At 40.7% G+C, this 14,227-nt stretch overlaps 1 protein-coding gene across 1 annotated transcript in view; it reads left to right on the top strand.

The window, feature by feature from the left end:
* The window catches only part of tnfrsf21 (tumor necrosis factor receptor superfamily, member 21), a 36,816-nt gene extending 34,111 nt beyond the window's left edge, over window positions 1-2,705 (top strand). Inside the window, exons 5-6 of the mRNA XM_072440458.1 lie at window positions 81-390; window positions 2,301-2,705. Coding sequence (XP_072296559.1) covers window positions 81-390; window positions 2,301-2,530 — 540 coding nt within the window. The 3' untranslated portion in view covers window positions 2,531-2,705. The remainder of the gene's footprint in view (window positions 1-80; window positions 391-2,300) is intronic.
* The last annotated feature ends 11,522 nt before the right edge of the window (window positions 2,706-14,227 follow it).

Genomic DNA, 14,227 nt, shown 5'->3' with positions numbered 1-14,227 from the left:
AGTTACTTCTACGTTTGCACACGTTTGCACACTTGACTCCAGTATAAGTCGTGTTGTGTGTTTTCTGTGTCCGTCCACAGTTTGACCTGAACCAGCTGATGCCCTCCTCTGTGAACGGCAGCCAAAGCCTCAGCCCCATCCACAGACCTCCGGAGTCTCCCGGCATGAACAGCGTGGGGGGCAGCAGCAACAGCGTGGGCGGGTCCAGCATGTGCGGGGGCAGCGTGGGCGGAGGCAGTGTGGGCGGGACCAGTGGAGTGGGCATGGAACCTTCGCCGATAGACCGGGCCAAGGGCTTCTTCCCTGACGAATCAGAACCGCTGCTGCGCTGTGACTCCACCTCCAGCAAAGACTCCGGCCTCAGCAGGAACGGATCCTTCATTACCAAAGGTGAGAGGGACCGCAATCCTGGATGTGGAGGACATAATCCTTTAGATGGATGGAGGATGGATAGATCGATCGATTGATACTGTATTTATCTGGCAGACAAGTCAAACTCAGCTGTAGAAATATTGTCTCTTCTCAGTTGCAAATCAGATTCATCATTGATTCTGAAGAAATCCAAGATGTTTTTCGGTTCCTTATACGATTTTTTTCCCTTTCTTTGTTCCTCATAAGCAGCCATATTTATTCTCTGACAGAACAATATTGAGAGATGTCACTGAGGTTTGGGCGGCAACAGCCTCAAAATAATCTTTACACATCCCTATTATGACTTCTCTTTTGTGTTTAACTCCAGACAAGCAAACAATGTGTGTTCTCTGAGAAATGAAACAAAAGCGCAAATTAATACATCTTTAATTCAAAGTTAATTTCCAGAGCCTTTTAAAATAGGGTCATGACTCATAATGGCGCTATTTAGTAAAGAATAATTGTGTTATTTAACGCTGACTAATCCAGACAGTGACACTTCCAGAGGGTTTCACAAACTCTGACAGAATACAGGTCCCACTCTGCCCTCTTGTGGACAGTCTGGATGTTACACACTAACCAGTCTTATATTTTAGCTGTACATGTTTATAAAAAAGTACTCCCCTTTGGTATTAGAGAAAATGAAAGAAATAAATGTCATCTTTTTAAGCGTAAGGTTTGTAAAGATGATTTGATCTTTGTCATAAACTAAGCAGAAGTAGTTCATTCTGTAGACTTGACCCATTGTATACAATTGTGTCCTTACTAGACAAGACCCGTCACCCCTCTAATGTTAATATATGAATGAAGATTTGCTGCCACACTTCCATCAGTCTGCCCCACATAGTTCATAAAAGACTATGCGTTGTGTAGACCATTCTCACAGCATTCTTGTGTCAAATAAATAAATAAAAAGTGTGCGGACTAGGGTTGTCAAAGTATTGATATCAGCTGCTAATCCTTACCAAAATTAGTATTGAAACTAGATACTCATTTAAACAAGTATCGATACAAAAAAAAATTCACATAGATAAGAAAAAATGGGCCATTTCCTGCAAAGTTTTAGACTCTTGAGCGTTATCAAAACTACTTTAAGACAACATGGTAATATAATGAATGAATATGCCGTATTTTCCGGTCTATAAGTCTCACCCTTTTTCATAGTTTTGGCCCGGGTGCGACTTATACTTATATTTATACTTATGTACTTATACTCCAGAGCGACTTATATGTGATATTATTTGTTATTTTCACACTTGCAACACACACATTTCATACTCCAGTGCAACTTTTTTCATTCTCTATTATGCATTCTTTGGCTTGTGCGACTTATACTCCAGTGCGACTGATAGTCCGTATGTGGCACATAGGCTTTATTAGACAGAAGAGGACAGGGTGGAATGGGGGATGAGAGAGGGAAGGACACACAGTAAATCGTTGGAGTCAGGTTTGGACCTCACGACGCTGCGGCACGAGGAGCCTGGCACGTGTGCTGCGCCTTAACCGTTCGACCACCGGGCAGCACATTATTATTGTTTTAATTAGCATTGTGGTATCAAAATCTGTATCGAGTTTTTTTCTTAGAATCAAAATCAACTTTGAAATGTTTGTATTATGACAATACTAGCGAGGGCTATAGGAAGAAAATGAAATCCATCTGTAAACGTCTACTCTAGTGACTTTGGATGTGTGGATTTTGAATATTTAGTTTGAATACACTATGTAATCAGCTCATGGTGTTTATGTTTTATGCATCATTTTGAGGACTTTTCCCCAAAGATCTAATAATTAGTTTAAATTTTTAACTGCTACGGCAAAAGTCCTACTTTCTCATCATTCTGAAATAAAACACATTTTTCTATAACATGTCGGTGCGTTTGTGTTTGCAGAGAAAAAGGACACGGTGCTGCGTCAGGTGCGCCTCGACCCCTGTGACCTGCAGCCCGTTTTCGACGACATGCTGCACATCCTGAACCCGGAGGAGCTGCACACGCTGGAGCAGATCCCCAGCGCGGAGGACAAGCTCGACCGCCTCTTCGAGATCGCAGGGGTCAAGAGCCAGGAGGCCAGTCAGACCCTGCTGGACTCGGTCTACAGCCACCTGCCCGACCTGCTCTAGACCGGATCGAGACCTCTATCCGGTCTGATCTAGATCTGTCCTAGACCAGCTGTAGACCCTCTAAAGATCTCTCCTCCAGGCTGATCTGAAGTTGCTCCAAATCTGTTCCAGACCTGATTAAGAACTGGCCAGTCCCAAACCAGATTTACACCTGAATTTAGAAATATAGGAGCGATACAGCAATCAGATCATTTACACAGACTCGTTTGTCATACATTTAAAATATTAAGGATTAAATGAAATTGTGAAAAGTCCAAAATATAAAATATGGACAGAGCAAAAGTGCAAAACCAAGCAGCACAAGTAAATCTATTGTTCCAGTGAGTTATTTTAAAGTGTCAGCTGAGGCTTTCGCAATTCTGATTCAAAATTCCTAACAATTCTTTATGCAGTGTTGAGTAAATGATCAAAGCTTCGACGTGAGTCCAGGTAAACGCCGCGACGTGTGACGGACGGAGCAGACAGTGACTAACTCCCCATCAATGCTTCTCTTTCCGCTGCATTTAAGGCGGTGTTGTTTGTCACCTTTAATGAGGCCACGATTGCCATTTTGATCCCTTTTTAAGTTTGACGTTTTACGCGTATTAAAACAAACAAAAGCACTTTTCAAATCATCCTTGCGTCTTCAAACGTGATTACTGTTGGGTTTAGAACAATAGCCAGTGCAGTGAAGGTTTAACAAGTTCAACCACTCCATTTCACCATAAGCTATACTTTAAACGGCACTGGTGGATGAGAGTTACGTAGTGGGAGATAGCAAGTAGAAACAAACTTACTAAGGCTTCAGTCTAGTGTGAATTTAATATTATGTTACGTGCCTAAACTAAACGTCACATTCTGATGCTCTCCTTCAAATCAAGACATGCAGTTGATACAATGGCTTTGTCTGATCAAATCTGCTCTTCATAGTTACATTCTGTCACCATGGGGTTGTATGGGATGACGACGATGGCTGGTAGATCTGAAAAAGTACAACACATTGTAGGCAAACATAAAGCTACAAATGTGTATGTTTCAGAATTCAGATTGAATGTTTTTTTTGTGTCCCAAAAGGTAGGACATGCTTTGTGTGTCAAATGCAGGTCAACTATTGCAGCGCAGAAAATGACTAAGCGCATTGTAAAAGCTGTTGACAGATGTTTTTTGTGGGTCAACTCTCTTATTGCGTTTCAAAGTAGTACACTTAAAATTATGGAAGAGTCGCTCTCCTAGTTTAGTTTGGCTTTTTGAAATAAGATATTAGCTTTAGTAGCACATTAAGAAATAACATAGTAGTACTGTTGTATCACAAAAATATAGGTAAGTAGGAAGATGTTTACTCAACTTTGTTACTTAAGAAAAAGCACAGATACATGAACGATGAAATTACTCAAGTAAAATCCACTGAAGTAAAAGTATTGTAGTACCTGTAAAAGTATTTCACAGAGACTTTGAACACTGTGAAATTGATTAAGAATTGTGTTGATTTTTGGTCTGCAAATGTCAAGTCAATGTCAATTATTTCTCATACATTTTACTTTGTCATAAACTGGGGCTTGAACCCCAAACCTTTGCTCAGAATGTCACCATGAACATGCTCAAAATATCTCCTCAAACCATACGAAAAGTCATTTTTACTTTTCAGGCCTGTTAAAAAATGTACTAAAAAGTACAGATAGCTAAGGTGTACAGTACTTATACTGTTGTACTTCTGTTACTTTCCACCCCTAGTGTCACATGAACTGGCCAATCAGGGTTGAGTTACACATTTTCGGTGTCGTTGGTGTAGCTTACTTCGACCGAACAATTTGGAAACAGAAATTGGGTCAGGACCAATCAAAACTGCATATTTTAAAGGTGTATTATGTAACTTTTCTGGTGAAGGGTCCAAGAATGCACGTTTGAGCCATAAAAACAGACACAACTAAATCGATTCAAGGAGTTTAATGCCGCAGTGTGGAACATTTCAAGCGGCACGACAACAGCTCCGTGGAGACGAGCGGATGGCAGACCCCCACCAGAAAATGTACTTTAAAATCACAATCCCTCAAGAAATCTTACTATGTTTGGTGCCTGATACAAGCCAGTGTGTTTGAACTGACCTCTGCCTTCGTGTCCGTTTGACCAAAGCACTTCAAACAGGTTCTCGACGCACACGTGCTTTCCTCTCGTAGCAAGTGTTCTCCTGCCGCTTCAGAGCTCGTTGTCCTATTTTGTTTCTCTCCTAATAATTTGCATATGCACTGATTATTTTTTAATGTTTTTCAGTTCATTCAGTGATTTTTGTTATGATGCCATTTGGATCGTTTCGACTGTAGCATTGTTCTTCTGTTCACGGGCATTTCAAGTATTCGACTGTGCGACTCAGGTGGCATGTATGCATACTCCTGTGCGTAATCCGTGTGTTACTTCATGGGCAATAGAGGAATAATGAACTCTAATGTCCTTCTTTTTTGTTTTTAAATGAGCACCACCAAAAACTTTTCCACTGTGGCTGGAGACGACTTGGTGCTGTACATGGACTATCACCGTTGGCCTAATAATAATAATGATAATATTATTAATAGTATTTAACCTTTTTTCCGACTGAAGAAAGGACTGAGGATGTTGATGAAAATGCAGTGGAAACCTGGTGTTTTGTCAACGTGGTTCTGATTTTTGAGATGAGAAATGGCCTAAGTGTTGGACTGATGTAATCGGTATGTTTACTATGATGTAATCTCTAAAATCAACGAATAAAGCTCAATATATTTGTCATAATCCTTTGACTTGTGTGTGTTGTTTAAATAAATACATGCGTTCGCGGTGACGTGATACAGCCGGGACTTCCCCATAGCGGCCATTTTAAAAGGGGCACGTGATATAATAAAAACCAACACGACCGCATCCTTTTCTACGGCATAATGAGCTACGAATACAAATACTGTGATTCGTTAGACTATAACAACAAACTAAGGTACACAACAAAGCTATCATTTCTTGGTCAGTCAACAGAGCGATGTCCAAACAGATTAAGCAGGTTTTTGGCATTTTGGCCTCTTATTTCCTGGATTTCGTATGTAGTAGACGTGCTGTTGTGCCCCTTTCAAAATGGCGGACTCGCTTGCCACTGCACAAGTTCCCGGATGTGCAAACGCATGTATAGCAGGCAAATATCAACCAAAAACACCGAAACAGTAAGAAAGATGCTGAAGGATAGTAACCATCATGTGAACAATGAGGAATAAATTGACTTTTTACCAACGACCACATTTTAAGCACAGTTTGTGTACACTGCAGGTTGCTAAGACAAAAGACTTGTGAAATATTAATGGTCCCACTTGACCCTCCCTCTTTCTTCACACCTGCTGGAGCCTTTAGAGAAGAGCACATTTGAATACAGCTGGTCTGTGCTTATGTTTCACTGTTTACATCCCGTTAGCTTCTCGGTGTCGTCAGTTAACTTAGCTTTAGCATGATCCTCGAGGAAACACGGCAGGTAAGAAAAGCCCTCTTTATTCAACATTTTCTGCCAATGTCTTCCAGTGAGTATGTGACAATGTTTACAAAGCTTTATTTATTCACTTTTTTTCTATCTTAAAATGTCCTTAAGTTAAATATTTCAAGAAGGAGCAATTGTTTTTGTGTATTTTTTTTTTTTTTAAGGAACAAATGATGTGTCTTTAGATTTGCAATCGATTATGAGAGAGACAGAGGTGGCTGATGGTTTTGCTGCTGCGGGGGAGATTGTGTGAAAAGGTTTAATGGATTTGGAGGGGGAAAAAGAAACATTTAAAACGTGCAATTGACTTTTGAGAGCATTTAAAACAGTTTTCCCTTCTCATTTACACACTCAAAGTGATTCATGTTTGAGTCATCTTTATTCTCCAAGATTCAAGATGACAAATACTCGTCCGCTGCCGTGTTTTTCATTCTCATTTTTACCTGTTTTTTCTCAATTGGTGATGCACGATTAGGCAGCAAAAGAAATCACTGCTCGCTGCTGTGATCTGAAGCTGACGTTTATTGAAAAGGGCAGAAAACAGCTCTGCAGTTTCTTTCATTAAAAAAAAATGTATGTGTGTGTGTGTGTTGTGTGTGTGTGTGTGTGTGTGTGTGTGTGTGTGATTTTAAATAATAATTACAGCTATGTACATGGAAGTGGGCGGGGATAGGGGATAGATGAAAACTGAGCACTGGAGCCTCAGTTGCAGGACAATAGAGCATTGACCTAAACATTCAGGAATCAATCCTGTAAATTCAGGATGATGAACAAGTATGTATAATATGTCCCCTTTAAGTTGTTTTAGACCAATGTTGCGATCGCAAATATCAAAAACATACAAAAATAATCCATAGAGATTATGACTAATATTAAAGCTAAATATGTCTTTGTTAAATTGTAGCGAAAGATTCAGTTATTTTACATTTGGACTCTCATCCAAGAGTCATTCTGGATCTACAGAACTCTGATATTTGTCCTACTCGGAGTCCAGATGATACAACTGAATATGTTTCTAATGGAACACTCCTGAATGAATGAGGGATTTCACCCACTTCTTTAAATAATAACTTGGTGACTTTCAAAACATTGTTTACTTACTTGGTATGCAATTTATAATAACCAAACATTGTGAAGAGGTATTCACTTTCATGGTTAAACTTCTCCTAAATGTGCCTGGATATTACCCAGCTGACTGAGGCATCAGGCATTATCCACATCGTGACATTTAGATGAACCAGGAAGAGCAAATGGGTTCTTTGTGGAATTTCATGTTCAGAACAAACTTCTGCTGCCTCGTGATGTCACACACACACACACACACACCTAGACACACACACACACACATACCTACACACACACACACACTTACACACACACACACACTTACACACACACACACACCTACACACACACACACACACCTACACACACACACACACACACCTACACACACACACACACACACACACACACACCTACACACACACACACACACACCTACACACACACACACACCTACACACACACACACACACACACACACACACACCTACACACACACACACACACACACACACACTTACACACACACACACACCTACACACACACACACACACCTACACACACACACACACACACACACACACCTACACACACACACACACACACACACACCTACACACACACACACACACACACACCTACACACACACACACACCTACACACACATGCACACACACACCTAAACACACACACACACCTACACACACACACACACACACACCTAAACACACACACACACCTAAACACACACACACACACACCTACACACACACACACCTACACACACACACACACACACACACACACCTACACACACACACACACCTACACACACATGCACACACACACCTAAACACACACACACACACACCTAAACACACACACACACCTAAACACACACACACACACACACACACACACACACCTACACACACACACACCTAAACACACACACACACACACACCTGAAATATTATGACCTGACAGTCGTGTGAGACTGTCACATGAGACTCTTGCACTGCACCTGCTTCTCAGGAGTAATGTTACATTCAAACTATAACATTCAAATCCTCACAAAACTACATTTGAAATACCTGGTCCTACAACATAATCTAAATTAATAATGAAGGCCAAGATTTATGTTGTTGCGTGACAAGCTTCACACTCTTTGTTCATCATTTATTCATTCCTCACACACTCTTCTTCTTCTGTTCATTTTAATGGCAGGTGGCAGCCAACTGAAAAGGTGCATTTACTGCCACCTAATGTAGTTGTACGTCTAACTTCTTCTTGGAGAGTGAGACCGAGCGAGAGAGAGAGAAAAGAAAAGAAAAGCACCTCTCACTCACCTGAACATTCACACAGAAGACTCCACATTAAACAACTTCAGTTTTTCCTCTTGAACCACTGCATGACTCAATGTCGGACTTACAAATGATAGACAAGAGATCATTAACTCATTTCCTCGTTCATGCAGGTATTGTTCTTTTAAGAACAGGTACTGTTCTTAAAACCATTTTATGTCAGACATAAAAAAGTGTTTCTTGGTTTTAGATCATTAAGTCACTCGAAAGGTGACACACAAAGTCACAAAAATATGCTGTAGTTTCGGTGTTATGAATTCAAAATGTGCCCCGGCTCACGCTCTTCCCCCTTCTTCAGCTCATGAAACACGTGGAGCCGGATCAGCTTGACATTTTTTCAACAATGTCACATGTAAACGAAAAGGGAACGTTGCAGAACTTTTTTCCCCTCGTGGCCAGAAAACCGCACGTACATTTTACACAATTCATAAAGTTAAGTGCAGTGAGTAAAAAGTAGGTGGATCAAATGAGAAAATACTAAAAACTAAAGTCAAAAGCGAGGATGAACAATTATAATGTATTTTTGAGACATTCAACATGCACTGTACAACATCTAATTTACCATATTTTCAGGACTATAAGTTGCACCTTTTTTCATCGTTTTGGCCGGGGTGCGACTTATACTTATATTTATACTTATATACTTATATACTTATACTTATACGTATACTTATACTCCGGAGCGATTTATATGTGATATTATTTGTTATTTTCACACTTTCTACCTTATTTTCATACTCGTTAAACTTATATATGTTTTTTTCTTCGCTATTATGCATGTTTTGGCTGGTACGACTTATACTCCGGTGCGGTAACATTCTTTTTTAGGATTTTTTTACCTCTAGGCTTTATTCGACAGGACCGTGTTTAGCAGGGGCGACATTCAGCAGATTGTGACAGCCCCAGACACACTGATAAAATGGTGTCAGAGTGTTTGAATGAGACAAAATGAGGCGTTTACCTGCTTTGGTCGTCTGCACTTCAGAATGCCGTTACTATTCAGCTGAGGATAAAAGCGTCCTGCGGGTGATGTACTGGAGACGCCGTCGGCCATATTGGAAGCGACGCCCACGTTTGCGCCATTGTATTGCGGCTGTGAGTAATGTCTGCATTGGCTACACCAGCGTCTGAAGGCTACACATTCCTTCTCGCTGTGTAAGTAGGTACATTTTATTTGTATAGCACCTTTCACAGACAGAAGTCACAAAGTGCTTCACAAAACACAGAATAAAACAATAAAAACACAAAAAACTTACAGTGAGCGATACATATGCAACAATATACAGTCAAATCAGTCTCTAAAGCAAATGCAATTAAAAGGCTTGACTAAATAAAAAGGTTTTGAGCTGACCCTTAAAAGCAGTAACTGAGTCCAGTGACCGTAGGGAGAGCGGAAGATCCTTCCAGAGTCTGGGGGCAACATTCTGGAAGGATCTGTCTCCTCTGGTCCCAAAACGAGTGCGAGGAACCAGCAACAGTTTCTGATCCAAAGACCTCAGTGAGCGAGAGTGTACGGTTTGATCAGATCGCTGATGTACAGAGGGACCTGACCATTTAAAGCTCTAAAAGTTAAAACAAGAATTTTAAACTGTATCCGGTACGAGACCGGCTCCAGTGACGGGCTTTGAGGGTGAAATGTGGGCCCTTCTATTTGTGCAAGTTGTGCAGAGTTCTGGACCAGCTGCAGACAAGAGAGTTCCTTCTTGTTAAGACAGGAAAACAAACTGTTACAATAGTCTAAACGTGAAGACACAAATGCATGAATTATAAGTTCCAGGTCATTTTGAGACACCATTTTCCTGAGCTTAGAGATTTTCCTCAACTGAAAGAAACAGTTCCTCGTCAACAGCTGGAGTGGTGCTCGAAAGACATGTCTCTGTCAAAGACATGTCTCTGTCAAAGACATGTCTCTGTCAAAGACATGTCTCTGTCAAAGAAATGTCTTTGTCAAAGACATGTATCTGTCAAAGAGAACACCCAAGTTTCTAAGACTTGGTTTTGCAGTCTGGCCTAAAACACCCAAGTACTGGTTTATCCCTGGAATGGCATCATCAGGAGCAATAATCAGAGTTTCTGTTTTGTCTGTTTTTAGCTGCAGAGTTTTTACTCAGCCATTGTTTAATTTGCACTGAACAACTGACCAAGGAGTTCAGCTTCTGGATCTCAGAAGGTTTAAAAGAGCAATATATCTGAATATGGTCAGCGAACAGGTGGTCGGACCCATCACTAAACTCTTTAATGATCATTCCCAGGGGAATTATATAAAGCAGAAATAAGACGGGACCCAAAACGGAGCCCTGAGGAACTCCACACAACAGATCAGCTGAATCAGACATTATTTGGTTTGTAGCGACACTAAAGCTCCGACCGGATAAATATGAGGAAAACCAATGAAGAACTGACCCCGATAGTCCAATCGGGTCCCTCAGTCTGTTCAACAGGATATGATGGTCGACAGTGTCAAAGGTCAACTGTGCAGACAGATCCAACAGAACTAAAACCGTGCATTTCCCAGAATCAGCAGACATCACAATGTCACTGAACACTTTCAACAATGCGGTTTCCGCAGAATGATGTTTGTGGAAACCAGATTGAAAAGAGTCGTGAATGTTTGACTGATCAAGGAAATCGGACAATTGTTCAGAGACCACCTTCTCTAGGATCTTGGACATGAACGGGAGCTTTGATATGGGTCTGAAACTTTTGGGGTCTGTCGGGTCCAAGTTAGTTTTTTTCAGTAATGGCTCAACTATGGCATGTTTAAATGGACCAGGAAACACACCGGGAGAAAGAGAGAGATTCACCATTTTGGTCCCCCAGGGGCCAATAACATCAAACACTTTGAGGAAGAGCCTGCAGGGAAGGGCATCTGATGTACAAGAGGAGGGTTTCATCTTGGTCACCAGAGCTGAGATGTCTTCTAGAGTGACAGGCTTAAAAGAAGACTAATTTTGGAAAACAGGCTCCACAGAAACAGGTTTATCAGACAATGGGAGTGGGATGTGGTCTTTGATCATCTTGATCTTATCGATAAAGAACCTGAAGAAGTGTGTGAGTTCATTGCTTTGCAGGAAACAGGAGTCACTGCAGCTGAAGGACAAACAATAGAATGGATAGTGTCAAACAACACTACAGGGTTTTTCTTGTTGGATGTTATTAGCTGGCGGAAGAAATCAAATCTGGAACTTTCCATCATTTCATTGTAAGATGATACAAGTTCTCTGAGGTGTGACCTTTGACCTCAAGACTGCAGGTTTTCCACACATAGTCTCTTTAGGTTTAGGATATCTTCATTAATCCAAGGACAAGCTTTTTTCTGTGATGACAGTGGATTTTACAGGTGCCACCTGATCTAAAATGGATAAACAGTGGCTGCTAAAGGAATAAATGAAACACATCAAGACAATTCAGAAACAAATGAGGATCAAACACAGCAGAACAATGACGGCTGGTGAGTGGGACCTGAAACATGCTGCTCAAAGTTAAATGTTTCGGTCAAGGTTAAAAGATCCTTTGCAGGGCATGATGAGCCATCGACCCAAATGTTGAAATCTCCAAGAATTAAAACATTTTCCAGCTTTATAATAGAAGATAAAAAGTCACTAAAGTCCTTTAAAAAGACAGCAGCAGGACCAGGGGGCCGGCAGATTAAAACACAGTAAAAAGGACTTGAAGGCGCAAGCACCGAGCACGTCTCCCAAAGTCCAGGCTCATGTGCTCCGAACACAAGGCTCGTCTGCACTTCACCTGCGCGCCAGACCTTGTGCCTCGTCTCCTCTGCTTCCTCCTCTTCCCCGGGCCTCGGGACAGCAGCAAAACGTCAGGTGAGTTGGGTGGACAAACAAGAGGTGGCGGAAAGGCTTGTTTGTACCTGTCCCATGTGTCGAAAAGCGACTCCATCGACGCTTTGATGCGAAAAAGTGCGTCACGGTCATAAACCCGCACAGCAGACTCACAACAGACTAATGTCTGGGCTGATAAAACTGCATAAGTTGTAACGATCGTCACTAATAAGCGGCATAACAAGAGTCGAGCAGTGGCGTGGCCGAACACAGGCGCCATCTTGCATTCTCTTTTTCTTTTGTGTTAAACTGTTGACACAAACAGATTTTTTTATAAAGTAACCATTTCCAAGTAGCCATTTCTTCCATTCCCTTACCCCATTCACAATTTAACAAGCTATTTAAAGTTTATAACAAAGTCTTGACATAAACTGCATGGTGGGAATTTTGGAGGATTTAGTCCAGTGTTTATATAATATTAATGTTTAGTTCTGACGCTGTTGTATTACGTACATCAGCTCTTGAAATGCATGTTGAACCTTATTCATTTTTCTGTTCCTTTCCTGTTGTCAATGTTGCTCTTGAATTGCCCTTAGATTAGATTAGATTCGATTAGACTCAGCGGATCATTCCGATATAGTTAAATATTCATTCATTTATCAGTATTCTGACACATTATGCTTAGTAAAATGTCAGAGCACATGCCAGAAATACAGTTAATGATTTTAGGACCGCCTAAGGCCCAAAGTCACTGGGATAGGCTCTAGTCACCCGCGACCCCGAAAGGGAACAAGCGGTAGAAAATGGATGGATGGATGGATTTTAGGATCGCTTCAGCAACAACTAATGCTTTCATTGATTGTGCAAAGGTTTACATAGTGCTCTCTGCCATAAATGTATCCGCTCGTTGCGATCGAACTGCAGTCACGTTGGTCCATTGAGCTACTGTATGAACTTTAAAACACTATAAACAAGCATGGAAGGATGAGGACGTTAACTTTGTATTGGTTTATTAACAAGCCATTTCTTTGTGTTGGTGTTATGAAAAAATGCAAGTCCAACCCACACAGCAGTGACTCATCATTGACTCCATAAACCCAACTTTTTAAACACTCTAAGGCCTTTGTAAGTAAAACATGTTTTCAAATTGAGTATAATCTACTCTGTATGTTTTATGTATATATGAGTTACAAAAACCTATTTCTCCATTTTGAAGATTTGTCACACAGTTCTTTGTTTCTTTTCAATACCATCTTTATCGTAATAATATTATCATCGAGGGCACTTTGCTGAAGAAAGGACGGAATCACATTTTTCTCACAATCTCGTGGACAAAGAGTCAATTTCATCATTTGTTTCTGATGGTTCTGAAATGATTTGGACCTTGAGAAGTGCCGTAAAGATAACCAGGAGTGTAGTCATTAGTGACCTGCTGTCTGTAGGAATTATCTAACTTTTAAAATCTAAATGATTTGGATCGCTGATGAGGTGCTCCCTCTGCTGGTGATTAGTTGTTGTTGTTTGTTTGTCTTGATTTTAACTGCATTTTAAACATCTCACTGGACATTACATGGCCCGAGTACGACGGATGGAAATGAGCACTATCTCTGGTCTGTTTGATATGTTTATTGAGCAATGTCCTTGTAAAATAAACGACTAAAATAAATACAAATTTAAATTTGAATTGTGCTCAGATTTTCATCGTACTTTCAAATTGAAATAGTTTATAAATGCAGTGTAAGTAGGCTCACTCGCTTTAGAGGTGTGGCCTGTCACTCATCAGGACATAAAAAAGACTATTTCATTAGACTATAAGCGGCACTTAGGTGTGAGGAGCACATTAATTTCACTCGGAAATGAATGTGATTAAAATGTGCATTGCGGGACTAATATTCCTGAAGTGTTGAAACCGGTGGATCCAGTGTCAACAAACTTAAGAGCGAACACCAAAAGTCCCTAAGATCACAAAGCTGCAGGCGACAGAGCTGAATCTCTCTGATGATCACATGAACTGTTTTACATTC

This window comes from Eucyclogobius newberryi, unplaced genomic scaffold (genome assembly GCF_026437365.1).
Source record: "Eucyclogobius newberryi isolate DKJ021-1_F unplaced genomic scaffold, fEucNew1.0.hap1 SCAF_1, whole genome shotgun sequence".
Taxonomy (NCBI): domain Eukaryota; kingdom Metazoa; phylum Chordata; class Actinopteri; order Gobiiformes; family Gobiidae; genus Eucyclogobius; species Eucyclogobius newberryi.
This window is presented reverse-complemented; position numbering and strand designations above follow the sequence as displayed.